The sequence below is a fragment of the Lucilia sericata genome, unplaced genomic scaffold, assembly GCF_015586225.1.
Source record: "Lucilia sericata isolate MDLA Ls3-8-SP2 unplaced genomic scaffold, ASM1558622v1 Contig000802F_arrow, whole genome shotgun sequence".
Taxonomy (NCBI): domain Eukaryota; kingdom Metazoa; phylum Arthropoda; class Insecta; order Diptera; family Calliphoridae; genus Lucilia; species Lucilia sericata.
The window spans coordinates 170,758-196,173 of NW_023994794.1; the positions used below are offsets into that span (position 1 = coordinate 170,758).

Below are 25,416 nucleotides of genomic sequence, written 5' to 3' on the forward strand. Positions count from 1 at the left end.
ATTTTTTTTACAGAATTAAATACAAATATAAACATTTTAACAAATTCTGGGAGAATTGGTAATTTTGAATCTAGTGTCATTCTAGATCTTTCGAATATCATTGGAAGGCTATTTTTTTTGTTTTTTAGTACATATTTAAGAAAATCATAATTTAGACTTTTTATAGCTTTTTTTTCATACGTTTTAGTGTCTTCTGGCCTTTTTAAAAGTCCGATTTGGCCTTTTAACGTGAAGCTCCTGCTCTTAAATCACATTATAGTTCAAAACTAAAATGTATCTTAAATTCTTTAAATTATTTCAATATTCTAACACATCTTGCTAAAAAAAACACATTTTTAATAAAATTTTTGTTTCATTTTGATAAATCTCAAAAGACATATTTACTATTTCGTCGAAATTTTGTACCAAATTTGGTTACATATGTATGTTGCATACATATTTTTATCAAATATTAATGTTAGCCAAAACAAGTAAGAGTGTTATATTCGGCAATGCCGAATCTTATATACCCACCATCAAATCATTGCCGAAAAAAATACTGCCTTATAAATAAACCTTGATATTATCGAAACAATTTTCTCATTTATTAGATCTATGTTGAATTTTATCACCATATGTCGATATTAATATAAACATTATAGACCGATACCCATAAAATTTTATAAAGAGTTTTTGGCTCACACTTGGCTCTCACAAACTAGTTTATGTAGAATATCACTGCTGTAATCGCATTTTTAAGTCAGTAATTAAATTTAAAGTAATTTGCTGAATGGGTCATCTAATTGTGGTCGTTGTTTGGTGTGGTGTTGCAGCATCATATAGACTGATCCTCATAAATTTAGTAGGGAAGTTTTGACTCATTCGAAAATTTGTTTTTTTCAAATTTCATCGCTGTACTCGCAGTTTAAAGGTTGTAATGAGCGTTAAAGTAATTTTCTGAAGGGGACCTGATATTGGGGGTGGGAGCAATTAAGGACCGATCCTTATTAAATTTGATAGATAGTTTTTGACTCGCACAAAGCTTGTTTATGTAGAATTTCACCGCTGTACTCGCATTTTTGAGTAAGTTTTGAGCGTTAAAGTCATTTTCTGAAGGGGATCTTATATGGGGGGAAGGGTCGATGGACCCATCCTCATAAAATTATTTTAGTTCTTATATGCTTCTTAAGGTCAGTTATGAGCATTAAAGCCATTTTCTGGGGACATTATAAGGAGGTCAATTATGGACCAATCCTTATAAAATTTAGTAGAGAGGTTTAGATTCCTATAAAATATGTTTCACCGCTATAGATGATTCTTTTAGACAGTTAGGAGCGTTAAGGATATTTTCTGGGGGGTAGGGTCAATTATGGGCTTATCCTTATAAAATTTCAAAGAAAGTTTACGATTTCTATAAAACATGTTTGTGCCGAATTTAAACGCTATACATAGATGCTTCTTTTAGCCATTTAGGGCGATAAAGTCATTTTCTGAAGGAGGCCTTATATGGGGACTAGGCGAAATTGTGGACCGATATTGCCCATTTTCAATACCAAAGAAACTGCATTAACTGAAAGTATCTGCGAAAAAAGCTCACTAGCTATTTCCATTTGGACTCTATCGTGTTTTCAACAGACAGACAGACGGACATACATGGCTAGATCGCCTTAGAATTTAATAAGGACCCTGAATATATATACTTTTATGGTTCTTAGAGGAATATTTCGATGTGTTACAAATGGAATGACAAAACAATATACACCTCATCTCTTTTGATGGTGGGTGTAAAACTTTATATTTTTTAAAACCCCATTGCCCTCATAACTTACAGTAAACAATTACTACATATAAAACAAGTAAGGAATTATAGTCTGGCATTGCCGACTATATGATACCCTACACCTGTTATGAAACGAAAAACAAATTTTCCGAAAGAGGCTTTATATGGGAGCTGGTAGCTTATTTTCAATAGGCTTCATCCAAATTTTATCAAATTATCTTGGAAATTGCGACCTGTAGCTTGCACACAGTTTCAATGAGCAGCTTCTAAGACTTTAAAGTGGTTATAGAATCAATGTACACTACAAAGTTCAGTACAAATGCATAACACCCTCCCCACTATAGTGGTGTAGGGTACACATATTGGCAGAGGTTTCTTTAATAAGACAACTCTAATATCAATGAACTTCATAGTGAGTGATTAGTGCGCACTGAAGTTGTATACCGCAGGACTAGTTGCAAGGCATGATTTTGATCGGAACTTGTAATATATTGGGAGCAAGAGACTACTTACCACATAACAAACAATATAGAATTATCTACAATTACCACCTGTTGTTACATTAAAGATCTAAATGGATATATAATACGGCGGACAATAGTCGTTACATCAGATTATTTTACGTATTACATATCTTTGCACAAGCTCCAAATACTTTACCCACTATAGTGATTAAATATTATACAATAAACACACATACACATATAATTTTGTATGTATCCATATTTGTATTCGAATTCGATGTTCCATCCGCTTTTGCTTGTCCGTCGTCTCATTGTCTATCTGTCTTTATTGATTACTATGTCTGTACGAATGTATGTTGCCGTCTGATTTTGGGCTTTAAAATCTAAACTACAATATTTATGGCCTATGAGGGGATTTATGTTGTGTAAAGGTTGATATTTGATTTTAGTTTCTGCTTCATTCGTTTTAATGTTTTTTGTTGCAGAAAGAGAAAAATGAAACTCACACACAAACACAAGACAAAAACGAACAATGGTAGGTTACGGTTAGATACTGAAAAAAAAAAAATTATAGAAAAATTAATATTATTTCGAAAGAAATATAGCATTAATTCTCTAGACAAAATAAATCCTTTATTTGTGTATGTTGCTAGAATCATTTTATTTGTTCTTTACATCGATTCAGTCAATTTTGTGGCAGAGCAGAGAGAGAGAGAGAGAGATGTAGTTGGTTAAAGGTGACGTATGAGTAACATTTAATTTAATTTGAGAATAGATTTCATTTTTATTTATTTTTTATACTTCTATGTGGAAGTCATTGTTAAAAGCACAAAATCATTGATTACTTTACGTTTGATTCAAATATTTTGAATGTTTGTAATAGCTACACAAAAAAAAAACATCTTTTAATATTATATATTATTGTCTTGTTAGCTTTAACCTTTAACATAAACTTTAGGAAAATAAATCAATACAATTTCTAATAATAGATAGCAGAAAAAATTCTTTTGTTAGGAAAAATTCTTTGTTAGTTATATATATGTATGTATACGTTAGCTTTGTTATACATATAATTTTAGCTATATACTTATCTACCTTTTGCTAACAAAAAAAGCATTTCCTTTATTTTTAATGTTTACTACATTTACCTTTTATATCAGTTCGAATATCGAAAGATGTGAGTGTATGAGTGTAGTTGTGTTTTGTTACTGGAATTCGTTTTCCATTGGCAAAATTTCTATTCAATTAAAAATTTTGTAAAACAAGCTATTTTTCATTAAAAGCATTAACACTTCTATACAAATAGGAAAAATATATCTTTGTTTCTTTTACATATATTACTGTGATAAATCAGATATCAGTTTAATTGATTTGACACTAACAATGTTCCTCTATATACAGATACGTAAAAGGATTTTTCAGTAGCATAGTTAAAATTAAGAATTTTAGTAGATTTTTGGGGCGAACGATAGAACATTTTTTTTGAGGCCAGGTTTACTACTCATGCACATGTGTTATGTTAAGGGTTTCCAAACAAAATCGGAAACAATACTTTTTGAATACGATAAAATGTGTTTTTATTGCTGTAATGGACATAAACTCTTCTTCAGACTCTTGCACAAGGGGTACAAATAAAATACCAACACTACAAGAATATATCCAAAATATGAATAAGTACTTATTAGTTTTATCCATGTTTTCCCTTTTTGTTCCTTTATAGAGCATATTTGGAATAAATGATATAGATTAGCCAATTCTCAGGAGAAACTCTACAAATCATAGCTATAAAAACTGGTTTTATAAAGTATCACAACATCCATTCAAATTTGAATATGTTCAATGACAAATGTTAACTTACAAATTTTTGATATACGACTAAATTGGTCTATAGGCTTTATTTTTTACAAATACCAATAAAAGGATTTGCTTTACAAAAAATGAAACACAAAGAAGTGTAGATACACATACACTCATAAACACATATACATACGTATACTATTGCTAAAGACATTTTTGTCACTGGCATATTTTGAACAACATGTAATTGTAGATGCTACAAGGTATGAATATAAATTTTTTTGCTACCACTTATACTAAACACATACATACATATGTATGTATATGTATATATGAGATTGTGTATAACAATCTTGCAAAAAAGCAACCCCTTTTTTTAGGTTCACACAGGCGAAATGCATAGCAAATGTTAAACATGACCTCACTCACTCAGTTTGTGTTTTTTAAGACAAAAAATATTCACCTTATCCATGAGTATGTCTGTATGTCTTAAGCATTTGCTGGCAAGCTACATAGTATATGACTGTAACCTTAGCCATTAAGTTAGACAAGAATATTGTGGTAAAATAGAATATGTCGTTGCTATTGTTGTTGCTTTTAGGCATGTAGGCTGACTTGCTTGTTTGCCTGCTTACATTTTAGACAGCCTAAAAACATTGGCAAGTTCAAAGAAACATGCCTCATGTCATTAGATTTGTAACTAAATATGTACTATATGTGTACGCATATAAATATGTATACAACATACGATTGGTGTCTGAGAAGGACATTTCATTGTTTGTAAATTTTCATGAGGCAGTGAAACAATAGTGATTAGAACAAAGTTGTAAAAACTAATGGTCATTTTAAAATGTCTGTTTATTGCTTTCATCTCAGAATATACTTCCCATCTGAATTTTATATTTATCTCGAAGCATTTAAAACTGTTTGTAAAATTTTAGCTCACAAAGCCTTTTTTGACTATTCCAGTATAATTGTGATTATTCTCTTCATTTTTTACAATTACAAGTACAATTGACAACCCCTTTTGTATATAACCTTTTTGCCGGTCTCTGTGTATGTATAAACAAAGTTAAATAATGACTTACGGCATTGTGTGAATCTTAAATACTGCTGAAAGAAAAAGAATACATTTTTAAAATGTATGAGTATGTAAATAATATTAAATTATTGTGTTTCTTTAACACATTCCAAAAAAAATATTGTTGTTTTTAGTAATTTGCATTTTATGGTCAAGGTGCTATTTTATTGAGCGTAAATCTCTGTGGAATTAGAAGAAAAAAACATTAAAGTTTAATGAAATTAAAAAATTAGGCATTTAAATTATTTTTAGCTTTATAAACACAGGAAGAGCAAGTAAGAAATTGTAGTCGGTAGAGCCTTTTATTGGAATTCGTGTCAATTATGAACTAAACTCGCCAGAGCTCGATAGAGTGACTGATTTCTAATACCAAAAACAGTTATGAACTTTGAAGTCATATTCTGAAGAAAACTTTAGATGAAGGCTCGGATTATATGTGGACAAATTTTACCTACAGATTGTAGCAATGAAATATCTGTTGCAAATATAAGCTCTCTAGCTTCTCTCGTTTAAGCCCTATCGTGTTTAAAACTGAGAGACGGACCGATATATAGACAGACTGTCGGACATGGCTAGATGGTCTTAGAATTTATTAAGCACCCAGGATAAATTTAAGTTTGTGGGTCTACGAGCAATATTTCGGTATATTGTAGACGAAATATGGAAACAATGTAACCGTTCGAAATTTTGATTTACTCTCTGAGGCAATGTTGTATTAGCTCTTATCTTAAAGAACAAAAATTATGATATTATAAAATCAAAAAACTTTTTCTTTATCTCCATATCCTACACCACTAAAGTGGGGTCATATACCTACCTTTAAGTATACCAATAGGCCCAGAATCTGAGTCCATTAAGCCATGTCCATCCGTCTTTCCATCTGTCCATGTAAACATTGTAATCAAACTACAGGTCGTAATTTTGAAGATAATTTTAAACTTTTGACTCAAGGACGTACCCTATTGATTTTGGTTGATTTCATTATTGCACCTAGCCCCCATATAACGGACCCCCTGAATTGGGATTTGGAGCTTACAATTATACCAAACACACTAATATCCTTACAAAAATAGGCTCAAATAGGCTGTGAAAATCCTTGAACGTCGTTAAATTATCATCAAAAATTATATCGAAATTAAGGTAAAATTCAACATAAATTCTACTATTGACTAGTGACGATTACACTTTTTTACTTGTTTCATTTCAAGTGGAAAGTTAACATTGTGAAATTGCAAAACACCACTACGTATACATGTTAATGATTTATTGATATTACAAATATTAAGTATACGCCTAATTTGTAGATTTTGTTCTTAAGATGAAGTTTTTTTTTTCACAATTTTTGTTCTTTATGACAAGAGCTACTGAGAAAATTATCACTTTTTTGCAAAAATAACACCGGCCCATAAAAAATGTACAAGACTTTGTGCAAAACAGGGAGACACAGGTCTTTTTTTGGTCTTTTATCACGTAGTGGTATCTGTATATCATCATAAAATTCGTTAATACAATTTTTGTAAAAAAAATATTTTAGGCAATTCTCATTAGTGTAGAGCAATAAAAGTTATAAAATATAACACTTTTTCTAATATATACACATCAGGACAGAGTAATAAAGATTTTGGGAAATAAAATTGTCACATTGCAAATAAAAATTGGATAAATTTAAAACTATACTCAATCGTTTTAGTTGTTTTGCAATTCTTTTCATCCCAACTGCTGTTCAACAACTTTCTATCACAAGTCTGATAAAATTCTTCAAATGCTTTTATCAAAAAATTTCTAATACCATAACGAGTGTGCTATTCTGTACTTGACATATGCTTTATGTCTTTCACTTGTATTGTACACCATATCAGTCATTCAGCTAGATGTCAGCCATAATAAATTTGAAAATTAATCATCACTTAAATCCAACAAAAAAATCTCGAAAAAAGAAAAAAAAAAACTAAAGTGTGAAAATTTTAAATTTTTATTGAAGTCTGGCCTGTATTCATTATTATTTGGTATTCTTCTTTTTTCTAATCTAACTAAAAATAACAACATTTCATAAGCATTCTTTGTAAGGGTTCAGTTCAATTTTCATTTAATTTCTACTTCAAATTGTTCTCTTTTACTTGAATATTTTTTCGTCTGTGAAAACATAAAATGAATAGGCTTCATTAAAACATGAAGAGGTCTGTAAATGATGTTTAAAACCACCAATTTTATTGCTAATGATGGTTTTTCATATTTACAACTATTCAAAAAAAAAAGAACCCACCATCATTAATGCCAGCAACCGTGGAAGCTTCAATTAGTATTTTTTTGCAATTTAAACATTATTGTATGTTGTATTTAAGTGTTGTTTTGTTGAAATAGCAATTAACAAACAATTTTAAAATATACACAAAAACAATAAATGATGATGATGATGAAAACGCAAATCATTGCCAACTAAATATTCATTTAAATTTAGTGAATATAAGTCTATATAAATATGTACATACACATATATTTTGTGTGGTTAAAATAATGAGTTTTAAGCAGTATTGCCACAACAATTTTTTGATTTATTTTCAGGTTATCCCTGCTTAGAAGGGATGTTTTTATGGGAATATTTTAATTATTTAAATTAAGTGAAACTATTTGAAAATTTTATTCAGGTTTTTGTTAATTAAATTTTCTAGCGAAGCGTTATAATGTTTTATTGTGACAAATTCAAAACAGATTAATCAAGCTTTTCGCTTAATGAAATAAAACAACATACATACATATGTAAGTATGTGTATGTAATATTTTTGTCCAAACTAGACAAATTGTCAATTGTTAAGGTGAAATGTTCGGTGATTTAATTTTTGTTGGGGATTCATGAGAAATGGTTATTTTATTATAACACTTATTATAACACTTAATATACAATTAAACATTGAAAGTTTGAAGGTCTTTATTCCATAAAGGTCAATATATTAGTTTAGCTCTTATCTTAGTGTTAGTTAGTTAGTTAGTTAGTTAGTTAGTTAGTTAGTTAGTTAGTTAGTTAGTTAGTTAGTTAGTTAGTTAGTTAGTTATAGTTAGTTAGTGTAGTTAGTTAGTTAGTTAGTTAGTTAGTTAGTAGTTAGTTAGTTAGTTAGTTAGTTAGTTAGTTAGTTAGTTAGTAGTTAGTTAGTTAGTTAGTTAGTTAGTTAGTTAGTTAGTTAGTTAGTTAGTTAGTTAGTTAGTTAGTTAGTTAGTTAGTTAGTTAGTTAGTTAGTTAGTTAGTTAGTTTAGTTAGTTAGTTAGTTAGTTAGTTAGTAGTTAGTTAGTAGTTAGTTAGTTAGTTAGTTAGTTAGTGTTAGTTAGTAGTTAGTTAGTTAGTTAGTTAGTTAGTAGTTAGTTAGTTAGTAGTTAGTTAGTTAGTTAGTTAGTTAGTTAGTTAGTTAGTTAGTTAGTTAGTTAGTTAGTTAGTTAGTTAGTTAGTTAGTTAGTTAGTTAGTTAGTTAGTAGTTAGTTAGTAGTTAGTTAGTTAGTTAGTTAGTTAGTTAGTTAGTTAGTTAGTTAGTAGTTAGTTAGTTAGTTAGTAGTTAGTTAGTTAGTTAGTTAGTTAGTTAGTTAGTTAGTTAGTTAGTTAGTTAGTTAGTTAGTTAGTTAGTAGTTAGTTAGTTAGTTAGTTAGTTAGTTAGTTAGTTAGTTAGTTAGTTAGTTAGTTAGTTAGTTAGTTAGTTAGTTAGTTAGTTAGTTAGTTAGTTAGTTAGTTAGTTAGTTAGTTAGTTAGTTAGTTAGTTAGTTAGTTAGTTAGTTAGTTAGTTAGTTAGTTAGTTAGTTAGTTAGTTAGTTAGTTAGTTAGTTAGTTAGTTAGTTAGTTAGTTAGTTAGTTAGTTAGTTAGTTAGTTAGTTAGTTAGTTAGTTAGTAGTTAGTTAGTAGTTAGTTAGTTAGTTAGTTAGTAGTTAGTTAGTTAGTTAGTTAGTTAGTTAGTTAGTTAGTTAGTTAGTTAGTTAGTTAGTTAGTAGTTAGTTAGTAGTTAGTTAGTTAGTTAGTTAGTTAGTTAGTTAGTTAGTTAGTTAGTTAGTTAGTTAGTTAGTTAGTTAGTTAGTTAGTTAGTTAGTTAGTTAGTTAGTTAGTTAGTTAGTTAGTTAGTTAGTTAGTTAGTTAGTTAGTTAGTTAGTTAGTTAGTTAGTTAGTTAGTTAGTTAGTTAGTTAGTTAGTTAGTTAGTTAGTTAGTTAGTTAGTTAGTTAGTTAGTTAGTTAGTTAGTTAGTTAGTTAGTTAGTGTTAGTTAGTTTAGTTAGTTAGTTAGTAGTTAGTTTAGTTAGTTAGTTAGTTAGTTAGTTAGTAGTAGTTAGAGTTAGTTAGTAGTTAGTTAGTTTAGTTAGTTAGTAGTTAGGTAGTAGTTGTAGTTAGTAGTTAGTAGTAGTTAGTTAGTTAGTTAGTTAGTTAGTTAGTAGTTAGTTAGTTAGTTAGTTTAGTTAGTAGTTAGTTGTTAGTTAGTTAGTTAGTAGTTAGTTAGTAGTAGTTAGTAGTTAGTTAGTTAGTAGTTAGAGTTAGTTCGTTAGTTAGTTTTAGTTAGTTAGTTCGTTAGTTAGTTAGTTGTTAGTTAGTTATTTAGTTTAGTAGTTAGTTAGTTAGTTTAGTGAATACTCTATCAGGCCTGTTGTGGCGCCTCTTTACCTGTACCTCAGGTGGGAATTAACCCACGTCCTCCGGTCTACCAGACTAGAACACTACCCTTTTATGGAGTATATAAGAGAGCATACCAATTATTTCTTTCGCATAACTTCAGAAGTAGCGAATTTGGAATCACAAAAGGAAGTCCCTCCCTTGACAAGCCTGTGTTTAAATCGTGGCTTTTGAAGGTCTTTTCCTGTACATTCATGGACTTAATTCTGCTTATTTTTTGCTTGGATATTTTTCAATGTTATCGAAACTTAAGATGCATATTCTTTACACTCTGTCTTCAAAATAACTTCCTTTTCCCCTCTGACATTTAATACTGTAGTTTTTAAACCACAACAAATATTAATTATTTCATAAACACGCATATACATAAATATATTTTTCCTTATTTAATATTTATAAACGCTCATAGAAATTTTGTGGTACTATTAAAATAAATTTTAATTATTCTCCAAACAATATTATAATTTTAATAAAACAATGAAAAAAATTGTAATTTGTTTTCATTCTCTTCTATTTCTTTTCATAATTTTCAACATTTTCACAAATGCGTCTGGTCTTGCTGCTGTGTCGTTGGTTTGGTGTGATAATTCATCGTGTGTGTGCTGTTTATAATATTGTATAACCAACCTACAGCAACCATTCATGCCGATGTCATCAGAAATTTTGATTTAGCATCACCACCACAATACACAAACAGTAATGGTAATAGTGGCGGTGGTAGCTCCGGCGGCAGTGGTAGTAATGGTGCCAGCAGCAGCAGTAGTAGTAGTGGCAATATCAGTGGTGGTAGTAGTATAAGTAATATTAATTCAGTGTCTCCATCGTTACAATCTTCCTCGGCTACAATATATGCGTCGTCTTCGATAACGTCAGCGTTAGTACAGGCAGAGGCGCCGTCATTAGAAACATTTGTGTCAGCAGCATCAACATCAGCATTTGTGGAACCTTATTTGGATGGTTATGCCACAACAAATGTAACAACACAAATTGGTACACACGCATATCTGCCATGTCGGGTAAGTGTTATATAATTTTATTTTTCTACTTTAGTTCTTTAGCAAAAACAGAACATTTACTTTTTTTTTGTCTTTAGATAAGAGCATCTGAAGGAAAACAAGAAATTTAAAATTTATTGAATTTTTACATACACATATTCATATTAATATGAGTAGCGGTGATTTTGTCGTGCTTTTAACAGAGCAGTCTTAGTGATCAAAAAATATTCCGTAAATTTTATGGATATCATCAAATCGACTCATATAATAATTCGAGCAGTATTCAATTTTTCTATGAAACTATTCATTCTCATTTAATTACTTTAATGGTGTAGGGTAAAATCATGTATTTTTCAAATTGTTTCTTTTTACTAAAAACCCCCACTTCTTTATCAATAATGTGCGTGTTAAACATAATTTCTCCCAGTTTTCTAAATGTTCAGTCTTGTTTTTTTTTTTTTTTTTTTGTTTATCTTTAAATGTACATCCCTGCAGTTTCGGGTTTGTGTCCTGAATTAGAAATTCCATTCACAGTTTAAAACTACAACTGATTATAGTATTAGTCTTATGAACAAATTTAAACTGCAACAGTTTTCTAGTGTTTAAGAGGGAGACATTGATTGCAAATTGCTGGGTTTAACAAGAAAAACCCATCATGAACACACATTATCAAATATATGTATAATTTTATATTTAACATTTATTGTTTATTTTTATTTATTATTATTGTTGTTATTATTATTTTTTTTTTTATTTTCACCATGTTGTTGTAGTTTTCCTTTTTTGTCAAGGATACAACATTGAATGAATTGTGGCTGTTTACACAATTTTTGCGTGCTGTTGTTTGTTTATATTGCCAGTTGGTTGGTTGACTGGTTTGTTTGTCTGTTTACATTTGTCATAATTATTTTTTAATAACAAACCATTAATTTTTATTTAATTGTTTGAAATTCATAAATTTCATTTCTCATTTTCCCACTCAACTTATAACGGAACAGAACGGAAGAGTAGTATAAGAGAGGTTGCTTTTAAGTAGTGAAAAAAAAAAATAAAACTTTTTAATATCACGTGATGACTTTAACAATAAATACAATCATATTTTACACAGACATAATAAAATGCAAGAGAGGGAAAACCACAGAAAAAAAATTAAAACACGAAGGAGAATATCATTAATAATAAAAACACCTTTGACTTGTGTCTGAAAAGACGTTAGATTTAAATGCTAATGAATGAATGTTAAAGTCATTTATCATTTATTGTTTAATTTATTATTTTGATTATTAATAATAATGATAATTTAAATAAACATTATATTAACAGTAATTTTACACATTATGCTCTAGGTCACAAAATTGACCATGCGACAAAATAGGAAAATTATTAACACAAATAGTAATGGACACAAGGGGCACAATATTGTGGTTTATTTAACGATGAAGTGTCATTTGTAAATAACTTTTTTTTTATAACAATTTTAATGTTTATAAATTTATAGATTTAATTTCTTATTGTTTTAATTACATGACACTTGCAATTATGTTATGAATCGTTTATAATATATAATACTAACTACTAATAACTGAAAACACCATTCAAAAATGACAATAACTCTTTCGTAACCTCTATTGTGTGTGGTTGGGTAAATCAGTTTATTGTGATTTCATGGCTTAATTTAAAACTCATTGTATTTATACTATTATTATATATTTAGGGTTTGGCCTATGGTCTGGGTGCTGGTCTGGTCTATGATCTGGTCTATGGTCTGGTCTATGGTCTATGGTCTGGTCTATGGTCTGGTCTATGGTCTGGTCTATGTCTGGTCTATGGTCTGGTCTATGGTCTGGTCTATGGTCTGGTCTATGGTCTGGTCTATGTCTGGTCTATGGTCTGGTCTATGGTCTGGTCTATGGTCTGGTCTATGGTCTGGTCTATGGTCTGGTCTATGGTCTGGTCTATGGTGGTCTATGGTGGTCTATGGTCTGGTCTATGGTCTGGTCTATGGTCTGGTCTATGGTCTGGTCTATGGTCTGGTCTATGGTCTGGTCTATGGTCTGGTCTATGGTCTGGTCTATGGTCTGGTCTATGGTCTGGTCTATCTGGTCTATGGTCTGGTCTGGTCTGGTCTATGGTCTGGTCTATGGTCTGGTCTATGGTCTGGTCTATGGTCTGGTCTATGGTCTGGTCTATGGTCTGGTCTATGGTCTGGTCTATGGTCTGGCTGGTGGTCTGGTATGGTCTGGTCTCTGGTGTGGTCTGGTCTGTCTATGGTCTGTCTATGGTCTGGTCTGTGGTTACGGTCTGGTCTATGGTCTGGTCTATGTCTGGTCTATGGTCTGGTTATGGTCTGGTTACGGTCTGGTCTATGGTCTGGTCTATGGTCTGGTTATGGTCTGGTCTATGGTCTGGTTAGGTCTGGTCTATGGTCTGGTCTATGGTCTGGTCTATGGTCTGGTATGGTCTGGTCTATGGTCTGGTCTATGGTCTGGTCTATGGTTGGTCTATGGTCTGGTCTATGGTCTGGTCTATGGTCTGGTCTATGGTCTGGTCTATGGTCTGGTCTATGGTCTGGTCTATGGTCTGGTCTATGGTCTGGTCTATGGTCTGGTCTATGGTCTGGTCTATGTCTGGTCTATGGTCTGGTCTATGGTCTGGTCTATGGTCTGGTCTATGGTCTTGTCTATGGTCTGGTCTATGGTCTGGTCTATGGTCTGGTCTATGGTCTGGTCTATGGTCTGGTCTATGGTCTGCGATAAGGTTTGATAAGTATACTCTATAAATGGTCTGGACTTTTATCTGATATATGACTAGCTTAATGGTTTCTATATGTATATGATGTCACGTAAACTTTTATTATAGTTGGTACCATCGACAACTGTTATTGGAACCAACCTATTATATACATACATATAAAATATACATAAATACAATAAATTGCAGCTTATGAAACATTCATATGCCTTTCCAAACGTGTGCCTTTTTATGTTCCTCCCTTCTTTCAAAAATTTATTACCAAATTTTCTCTTCATATCATGCATTCATAGTGTCGTTATTGTTTGAAGGGAAGAAAGAGAATTAAATAAAATTGTTTATGACCATTATGTTGGACACTTGAAAAAATGTGTTAAATATTATTTACACCAAACAAATACACAAACCAAAAAAAAGGAAACATAGTATTGGGTGTTATACTGTTTATGCTGGCTACTGTTGTTATTAATGATGACAATATAAATACATATAAAATTTTCACGTTTCTTTGATAAACATAATATATAATTTTTTTTCATAATTTTTATGACAATACATTAAATTATTCACAAGCTTACATTTTTTATTTGAACTTTTTGGGTTTATATGAATATAAGTAGTTCTGTTGGAAGAGCTTTTAGGTTAGGTCATTCGATTTGTAACCTAAGGTGTAATGTTAATTGAATTTTCGATAATACTTTCAACTATTGTTATTAGATTAGTGAATTTCTTACTTAGGGTATATTAAAGTCGACTATGATATAATTTAGTTATATAAAATAAACCTTGAATATTTTATTAATTATAGTAATAAATGTTAGTTTTGTCATTAACAGCTATAATATTAGGAATGATATTTTTATGATATAATCGATAGTGATTATAGTTTATTTTATAACTTGAACCCTTATTAACTTCTATTTTACTTTTAAAAACATGTAATTAATATTTTCTTCTTTACAATAAATTTTTCTTATAAAAGGTGATGTCATCTAATCGACTCTTTAGTTAAAGTGTAATAAGAAATTTTAATATCCTATTTAATAACATAATGATAACCCTTACCACTACCGCTGGGTGGGTTCTATGCGATGTCCCTCCTTCCGTTCGTGCATATATTTAACCTTGTAATGAAACTATAGATCACATAATTTATTATAGCTCAATATAATATTGCCTGCTATTGAACAAAGGCCAGCTCAATAGCAAATAAAATAAAAGTCCTTTCAATTATTTCTATACAATTTGCACTTGACTATATGAACTTAGTGTTAAAAATTATTAAATAAAATATTATTGAAAATCTATCATCTTATTTTGTATGATAAGAAATTTATAATTTTTAGCAAATCATCAATACAAAAATTTCACAATATTGTCAAATTACAAAAACGAAGTAATATATATATGTAATGAGTAAAGGACAATTCTTGCAATTATAATTTCCTTTGAATGCCTGCACAACTCAGCATACTCAAAACTAAAAAGATCTTAAAAATATTTTTTTTTTTTTGCAAAAAATTTCAAGTACTATTGAATAATTTTCCAAGCAACAGAGCAATAAATGGAATATTTTTCTAAATTTATTTCTGTAAAGATTTTTTCCTTCTTTGAAATATTTGTGAAATACATTTACTTATAGTCATGGTCAATTAAATCAACTTTGTTTTCATTTATAAACAATTTTCAAAATGAAAAATTTTCATTATTTATTACTGCAAATACATATACACAAGAACGAATAAGGACATCTTTGTAACTGGTAAATTTAGGGAATGAAATAAATTTTTTATATAAAGATAAATTAAATCAAAAGAAATACAAGAAATAAAGTATGGTCGTTAAAGTAGGAAAAAGTGCGAAATTTCTTAAAGGACGAAGATTTTAAGTGGTATATATATTTATACCCTACACAACAATAGTGGGGAGGGTATTCTGAGTCTCTGCATCACTTTCTGAGTCGATTATGCTATGTCCATCTATCCGTCCATCCGTCTGTCCATCCATCCGTCTGTCCGTATATCCGTCTGTGTGTCCATGTAAAGCTTTTGCGCACGCTACAGGTAGCAATTTTCATGATAATTTGATGTCATTTGCTCAAGGAAGAATCCTATTGGTTGACTTCGGTCCATAGCCCCCATACAACCATATCCCCCGAATAGGGATAAATTTAAATTATACTGCCAATTTTCGTATTGATCGGACCTCATTTGACCCTAGCCCCTATATAAAGTCCACTTCAGAAAATGACTTGAATGTGAAAATTCTGGATAAATCGTCATAAATCGCTTCAAAAAAATTTCTACGGATAAGACCATAATTACCTTTGCCCCTTATAAGCCCTCTTTTTCTACAAAATTATTACAACTGATTTCAATATGTTGTGTAACTATATGTTAGGCGTTAATTTTCACAGCATACTCTAGGACATTTTGAAAATGTATTAAATATTAGGGAAATGTTAATATAAAGCTGTTTACTTGGTATTTCATCAAAAATTTCAAAGATTTATAAAAACTATAGTTTCTGCTCATATATAGTTCATGTTATTTTCATAATTTACTATTATTTAGAATATATTAATATTAAATTTAATTCATTAACTTCTATTTAATTAACTCATTCAACCCTCTAATTTCCAAGCATATTTATGCAATATTTATATACATATTTTTTTGCAATTTCAGAATATTTAAATAATACTTAAAAATATATAAACACTTTTGCCCAGCCATCCATAAAATACATAAATTTACTTTGAATTTCTATTAAGACAACTTAAGCAATGTTTTTTAAAAGACAACAACAAACAGAAGAGAATTCTTTGTTTTGTCATTAATTAATGCTAAATTCCCAAAACCATTTTGTAGAATTTTGACATTTAATTGAGTGTAGAAGGGGTTAAGGAAAGACTCTTCATGAATAAATTTCTATATAAATTCCAATTATTATTCACTGGCTCATTGATTTTAGCCAACCCCCTTAAAGTAGGGAGCAATATTTACTAAATATCACTTATTTATTTTAATAGTGTACTAACTCAAAAATTCGTTTTCTTTTTAATTGGTTGATAGTAAATTGAGTTTGTCAATTTGTTTGTAAAACTTAGACTCCAAGAAGTATGTATTTGTTAAGTCTTTATAAAATTCATAAACGATCTAGACATTTGTCCGTCTGTCTGCCCATCTGTCTGTCTATCTGTCTGTCTGTCTGTCTTTCCGTCTGTCTGTCTTTCCGTCTGTCTGTTTGTCTTTCTGCCTCTACAAAATCAAACAAACGAAAAAACTATAATTTGTCAAGAATTTTTCAAAAACTTAAGATTCGTGTACATTCTTTTAAACAGCAAAAAGTATGTATCTGTTATGTCTTTATAAAATTCTAAGACGATCTAGACATCTGTCCGTCTGTATATCTGCCTGTCTATCTGTCTGTATGTCTGTCTACTTGTCTATCTGTCTGTCTTTATGCCTCTCCAAAATCAAACAAAGGAAAAAACTATAATTTGTCAAGAATTTTTCGAAAACTTAGGATTCGTGTACATTTTTATAAAGAGCAATAATTCAGATTTGTCCAATGCCACTTTCTTAAAACTTTTCATATTTTTATGTTAGAACTCTATTAAGGGAAACGAAAGTTTGAACATTTTCCATTGGCGTTCAATGTACTTGGAATTGATTGTCAATTCGTTTATTTTAAACAAAAGCATTTTTTTTCTTAGAACTTTATGCATACAAATTATTTAATTAGTATTTGTCATTGTTTTACTACTACGCTTTATTTATTTATATTATTTTACTTTTTTGTTTTTTGAGTTCATTGGTTAAAATATTTTATATTTAAACGTTTCTTAAATTAAAGTCTATAACTTTAATTTAAGAGACGTAGCCTAGCGTATTGTAATGATAATTTAATTTGAATTTCAATTAATAGAATAATTGTATGAAATTAATAAAAAAATCATGTTTTAATTATAGACCTTTAGGCTTTCATCGTTGTATTGTATTGGATTAATTAATAATTTTTCATTACTTAATAATATGATACTGAAGTATATAATTTTATTGAAGTATTATAAGGGTGTAGAAAATTATGAGAAATATTTATTAAATATCTTTTGAGATGCCAATCAATAGAACTAATTAGTTCTATTATAAGTTGTTTTTTTTTTTTCTTATTTTAATTTGTAATTCTAATAAAAATATCATATTATTTACTTTACACCTAGGTCAATATCGGTCCTCTTATTATAGAATAGAAAACATAAACTTTACTCAATTTAAATCGATAACAAGATTTAGTTTATCTTGCTAAATAGAAGGATTTTATAACATTCTATTAAGTTCATATTGAATGTTATATATTCACGATAGTTTTTCGTAACTGAAAACTAAAATTCTATTCCATTTGGAAACTTAATTTTCGTTGAAATTTTTAAATCAATATTCATAATTAAGTAGTCAATTTCGCTTCCCAAAAAAAAAAACACTTTTCTATTTAACTTTTCCTTGAATTTTAGATCATTTTAAGTTCTAGCTCTATATGTGTATATTTACAAAATTATATAACATGAAACAACTTAACAATTGAGTACAGAATCATAACAAAACATAATGGTTTGAAAGGCCTATTACCAAAAATTACAAATTCAATGAAGATTAGTACATAACTGATTCAGTGAATAGTTTTCATATAAGGCCAATTTTATTTAGATATAAAACTTACATACTTCTAATTCCTTTCACATACTCCAAAACTATATTTTCGACCGCAACTATTGGCCATTAGCATAACTGTTAATACACTGGCTACTTGTATATTCGCACATTGTTCAAGAATGAACAATAATGAATCAACAAGTTTCATATTTAATACAATAACATAATAGCTATTTTAGATAATGAAAAACCACTATTCTATACATGGAATGCATAGTTACATGGTATAAATATTCTAAATATATGAAGTGTGTTTTAAGTTCACATAAAAATTTCACTGAAAATGGACTGCAGCCATACTAGGCAAAGTTAACTTGCTATTCAAACACATACGTTAGTTGTTTAGACCTAAACTGTTATAAAAGTTTTCTTTTTTTTTGGTTTTTGCAAAATATTTTCAAACTACAATAAACATGAATATTCGCATTCATATGTGTATAGATATTTGGGAAAAATTACTAAAACTATGATTAGGTTAGAGTTGGTGGTAATAAGGTTAGTGTTAATAGGAACCATTTATACTACAAGTAATAGAAGTTCATATTACGAAATACACAACAAAATATATAAAATCAGTTATCTACTACATACTACATATACTTGTTATTGTAATATTTTACAGTACAGTGGAATATGTGTAAAACGTACTTGTTTTAAAACCTATCATTAAAACTTTTGTTCTTTTTCAGAAAATTTTTGTTTTAATAAAAAGAAGTGAAATAATTATTTTATTAAAAGCACATAAGACATGATTCAATTCTGATTCTGTCTTTAGAAAGTTCTTTATAAAGAAACTGTACTGTCATATATTTTAAGGATACCTATTACATTGAATTGTAATTAAATTTTAACACGCATGAAATTTAACACTGTTCTCTTCACCTATATTACCACAAGCGTTTGTATACATGTATATTAGGGTAGTGTTTTGAAAAAGGTTTTTAGTTTTTCACAATCTTTGTAACCATATGGATCTATCTATGGTAGGGCTGATGACTCAGAACACTGTATAATATCACCTTGTACTTATCATCATTCACATAATGGTCTCTGCGAGCCTTAACGCGTTTGGATGTTAGAGATCAAGATCATATGGACGTTTTTGGATTCTAAGCCCTCTGTGCTCAGTTTAGAACCAACCATATGACTTTATCACACATACATACTTTGATAGAATGATCAAAGTCGAAATCTTTGAGCTTTTGTCATTTAATTTCTATACACCACAAATCTATTGGTCAGGCATTATAAGAATAATTTGACAATGCTGGGTCTTCTCACTAATAACACTTCAGTATGTTTATCTGCGCATAAAGCCCACTTAGGCAATGAACAGTCGGACGACCGTCAATATATAAAGACTTCCATTTCAATTCCGCTGAAGACAATTAAAATGTTAAATATAGGTGAAATAATATAAGTACATGCAGGCATGGTAAAGGTAATGTGGTTACCTTTGATGACCATCAATATATACCATACCATTCCAATTCCGCTTAAAACAATTAAAATGCTAAATATAGGTTGAATAATCTAAATACATGTAGCATGGCAAAGCTAAAGTGGTCATCTTTTGATGAAAAATTTACTATGCAACCAGTAATAGATGAAACATATCAATGTTACTTGCAGTAATATTGAGTTCTAGCTAAACATCGATTGGAAATTGAATTCTGTCGTATGTGGAAAACCCAGGAAAATGAAAAAAGAGTATATCATCTTCTCTGCGAACCGGTCGGAATTTTGATTTACTCTCTGAGGCAAAGTTATACTTCTTGTCATAAAGAACTAAAATTGTGAACATACATACATATAAAATCTAAAAAACTACATCTTCATTATACTTGTATATCTCCAAAAGTCGGAGTAAGTCTTAATTTTACTACTGATTTTCGTAATGATCGGGCCTTATTTGATAAAGACTAATATTACGATGATATTCTGCATAAATAACTTCAATTTGAACGTAAATTCCTCAACAAAATATTATAAGGATATGCCCATATTAACTCTCTGCCCACATATAACCCTCCTTTAGAAAATCCCTTTTTGTGTCAACAAATTGTTAAAATACTTTTAACATTATCACTGATGTAGGGTATCATCTCATCAGAAATTCTTACTTGTTTTTTATTTCAAGTGTAAAGTTTTACATTGTGAAATTACACTGCTTTTGTTAACGACAACTGTACGTATACGTGTTAATAATTTATTGATATTACAAATATTAAGTATACGCCTTTAGACAAGCACTTTGAAAGTAAATATAAATCTAATTTTTTAAACTTTGCTTCATAGAGTAAATCAAAATTCCTAACGAAAGATATGAGCCTGAACAAATTATAACTTTCTTTTGCAAAAATTACACCGAAAACCCAAATCTTAGGTGGCCCATAAACAAAGTTCATTCTGGGAAAAACTGGTCTTTTTTGATCTTTTATTACGTAGTAGTGTCCGTATATGGTTTTATTTTTTCTTGTTGCACTGTGTTATTTAATTTCGTGGATCCAATAGTGGAGTATCGAATAAGCTGCTACCTACATAGTTGTCCCAATATAAATAGCTACATTCATAGTAGTTCCAAAGTAACTAGCTACCACATAACATATTTGTATTTACAAACAAAAATAATTAGTTATTCACATTAAAAGTAAGTAATTTTTACTTAGATCCACCACCACTTTCATTATTTTTGATATCAAAGATTTTTCGAGAAAACCCCCTTAATGTACATGTATGAGTATGTATGTCTGTCTATTGCGTTACAAAATAAATGTACATGTAACCCTGCCTAATACATGAAAATGTTACCAAATAAATATTAATTGAAGTAAATGTACAACCTGGCAGTAAACGATTTTGTATGAAATTTTAATGAACTACTAAGTACCTATTTGTATACTAGTTTTTACTGGTACATAAATAGGTAGAAAAATACATAAAATCCTAACTACCCATTTATTAAGCATAGGGTTCCGTTTTCTAAACAACTTTTAAAACTTGACTCGTACTATTATATTCTCTGGTTTGGGTAACACTTAACTATCTTAATTACAGGTATTTTCTCAAGGTTATGTATTTTGCACACGTCTACGAACATTTGTGAATAAAATATTATGACATAAAATTATATTAGTGTTGTCTCGCTGGAGAATTATAAAAATGAGTATTGAAAATTATTTATTTTCAGAAGTCTAATATGATGATGAAAAAGTTTAGCATTTATAGAACAAACATTTTATATTATGTTATAATTTCTTTTAAAACATTTAGTGGCAAATGTGGTTTTATATTTTCTACTTCATTTAATATTTAATTGGATACAAAAATGGTTATAGGTATATTTTTGTAAAAAGAACAAACACTATTAGAAAGCATCCAAGAGATATTTGCAGTTTAATGTTGATAAAATGTTGACACCATATAAGTAACATGTTTTTTGATCTGATATGATAGAATACCAAAATATTAATGTAAATAAAAAAGAAAATAATTTGCTTCTTAAAATCATATTCCAAAGAAAAGTTAGTTATTTGATGTTAACATATCAGTTTCATATATAATAAACACGTAAAAATATTTTTTTTTAATTCTTGCCGTTATATATACATATATGTATATTTATGTTTATTATATATTTCATGAACAATCATTAAATTTCTAAATTTTTTTGTTTGTTTTATTTTCATGCTGCAGGTGAAACAACTGGGAAATAAGTCTGTGTCATGGATACGTGTACGAGATGGTCACATACTCACTGTTGACAGGTAATTAAAAAATTGTTGACAACATTTTACTTACTTATAACGGAATTAGTACTTAAAAATACAAACTCTCTTTTATAAAACAAATATTCGCCAAGAATAACATTTAACATATATACATACATATCGACATCTGAAATGCAAAAGTGTGTAACAATCAAAGAATTTAAAATTGCCTTTTTATGACTTGTACTTACACAACAGCTTTCCATATTATACTTTTCTAAAGAATTAGTCCGCACTGAACTATATCAGATTTTCTCCATTACATCTGGTTTTCAACATATCGTGTCCTGAAGTGGTGTATGTCATCTGAAAGTCCGTTCTGTTAAATTTAAAACAAATACATACTTTACATCTGACATATCGTCTTTCATCTTGGAGATATGTACACCTAAAGCTTGAAAACTGAAGGTTTTTGGTATATGCATGGTATTTATACCCTAAATTGCTATAGGGCGGAGCAAAAATATTGGATCCATACCTAAGTTTTTTTTCAATTTATTTTTGTATTATGCACAGTTCAAGTCTTTAGAAAAGTATACGCTGGTCTCTGGGTTAAAAATTTGCCGGCCTGATTAGTTGTATGTACACTCGTTCGGCTTCAATGTAAAATTATCTAATAATGAAGAGTATTTAATATTCGGCGCAGCCGAATGCAGCCCTTTAACTTATTTTTTTAATATTTTAAGGAATTCCAACCTTAACATAAGTACCATGCTTTTGAATTATCTTGCATTGCATATAAACAAGTTATTTACTTCAAACAAACTTTTGTAAAATTAAATGTATTACAAATAGAATGTGTAGGTAAACACATAATAAATATAGCATTACTATCCAAACCAGATGCCACTATCTACATAAGAATAATACGAATACTTACAAACATACTCCCACATAAATGAATAAAAGGATGCACACATACATACGTATGAAACGAAAAAAAAAAACTTTAGTGCATTTATTTATTTGCCTCAATATATAAAAACACTTAGACACATAATCTAAGCAATCAATTTCTATTACATTAACCCAAGTTTTCATTTTACAAAAAAAAAAAAAAAAAAAATATATGAAGAAAATATAAAGAAATAAAGCTTATTTTTCTTTTCCTTTACTTAAGATTCTTTCTTGTAGTTGTTGTATTTTTCCCCATCATTTCTACTTGATTTTTATACCAAAATAGGAGGAGGCAAAAAAGAAAAGAGTCAAGAAAAGTTTTCAAGATAAATGTGACACAAGACATTACGGCTGTTGAAACAAGAACAAAAACTAAAGAAAAAAAACTTTAAAATAAAGTAGCTGAAACACGCATGGGGTATACTCTGCAAACTGTGGCAATTTAAACCTATACACCCACTTAAACTTGAAACAATCGAGTGCATTAGTAGAAGGATAGAGAGAAGAAAGATTTTTTTAGCTACACACACATGCATACAAATATTTAACATAACGAGGGATATTTGAAAATTACTTTGAAAATCGTAGAAATATGTGAATGTGTTTGTTTTAAATAATTAACTTTTGGCCTCCGATTCTGTTATCTAATTTTTTATGAAATTATATTCGGCAGAGTAAAATTGGTTATTATGATGCCATTCATTAGTTTTGTTCCAAAGTCTACTTTTTATCGTATACTACATTACATTGCCTCCACTATGGTAGTAGTGTGGACTATAAAAAGGGATTCTGAAAGTAATTTCAGTCCTTTTAAGTTTAATATCCTACAAGTATGTATATTTTGTATTGATATATGAATGTATGTGTGTTAAAGTAGCTGCCATAGACTAATGCTAACAAATATATTTACTAACAGACACATATTAGTATTTTTTTTTTTATAAGGATATAATTTTACTCATACATTTATAAACAACAACTATTTCTATACACATATACTTCAATATATACCTTTTAGTATACACTCGAATGCACTTATACATACATATGTATGCAATAGATTGATATAAAAGATTGCATTACACCAGGAAGCAATCAGTGCGGACACAAATCAACAGCAAACTTTTTCTTAAAAAGAAAAAAATCATACAAAATCAAGTAAATGTTGCACAAACACGTTAACAAACACATATACATACATATGTACAATGTACAAACACGAAATACACCCACACATGTGTGTTTCGTGTCTCAGCAGTTTTAGTAGAAAATCCTTACACTCCATGAAGAGTAGTTATAAACACATATTAGACCCGAAATTATATATTATAAGGAGAACTAGTGACATTTAGTATCTTAAGTAATCTATCAACGATTCGCATCCAAAAGTTCTTTTACTGTGCTTTACTAGGGATGCACTTATTTAGTTTATATTAGTGCTAGTTGTGCAGTTTTAGTCTTGAAAGTATTTGTTGAATTCCTCTTAGAACACACACTTGTTAAGATATATAAGTCTACGCTGTCACTCAGAACTGCCGGGAAAGTAGTTGTTGTTATTGTCTTAACATTCTCTTTGCTTTGAAAACAATTTTTCTTAATGTTTATTTGTGAATGTGTGTAAGTGTTTTTGTTAAGAATGTAAAAATGATAGAAGAAAGTACTCTTTTCAACTCTTTTTTCTTTAAACTCGGTTTTTATAGTCTTTACGGAATAAATTGTAAGTACTGTGTATTCAAGTAGCTCCATTTACTTTATTTTACAAACAAACACATAATAAAGCTTACATTCATAGACAGACGTAGATTCTTTCATAGTATTCGCACACTTTACAGTGAACTTCAACGATGTACAGTTAGAAATAAGAATTTAGGTAAACCTTCTATATTTTCCGAAAGGAGTGCAGATGCTAATTGCTATTATATTCCATACTTTTAATATATATAAGTTCTTGTCATTTCTAAATTTTAGGGAGCATTAAATTGATCGTCTAGTAGAAGATCTATGTGTTCGATATATGTAAGTATGTATATATGTTCGTCAGCGAGTAACTATGATAGCTTTGTGCTAATGTGCATAACTCATAAACATCAGATCACTATTTACTGTATCACGCACGAAGCCTATTGAATATAATAGAAATCGGTCCATCATATCACCTAGCCTGCCCATTTCCACTAGAGATTCCAGTTTGTCTGTCTATCCGCCTGTCTGTCTGTCCGTCTGTCTCCCCCCGGGGGCATGTTACCTTGGTGAAATCTCCACCTTGCAATATCCCGGGGAAAAGAGGTGCTACCAATACCTCTATGAACTGATTTGACATGGGATCTAACCAGAGTACCATATAATCTGGCACTACGGGTAGCCAGTTGCCCGCAGGACTTGTCCTGGATGGTCAGTTGGTTGAGGTTTTTTCCGGATCCACGTAGGGGCTGTGGTTTATACCCAAATTCGCGGGGAGAGAATGTTGGTTTATGGGCTGATATATCTAAATGCCAAATATGTCTGGATTCTCTCTCCGGCGCTGTTGCCATCTCAACAGATGTTATTGGGTT

The 25,416-nt window shown here is 29.7% G+C and overlaps 1 protein-coding gene across 1 annotated transcript in view; it reads left to right on the forward strand.

The window, feature by feature from the left end:
* LOC119608182 (cyclic GMP-binding protein D-like) overlaps positions 1–22,240 on the forward strand; it is a 147,793-nt gene extending 125,553 nt beyond the window's left edge. Inside the window, exons 4-5 of the mRNA XM_037962498.1 lie at positions 10,370–10,752; positions 21,894–22,240. Of these exons, the coding sequence (XP_037818426.1) occupies positions 10,370–10,752; positions 21,894–21,968 (458 nt within the window). The 3' untranslated portion in view covers positions 21,969–22,240. The remainder of the gene's footprint in view (positions 1–10,369; positions 10,753–21,893) is intronic.
* The last annotated feature ends 3,176 nt before the right edge of the window (positions 22,241–25,416 follow it).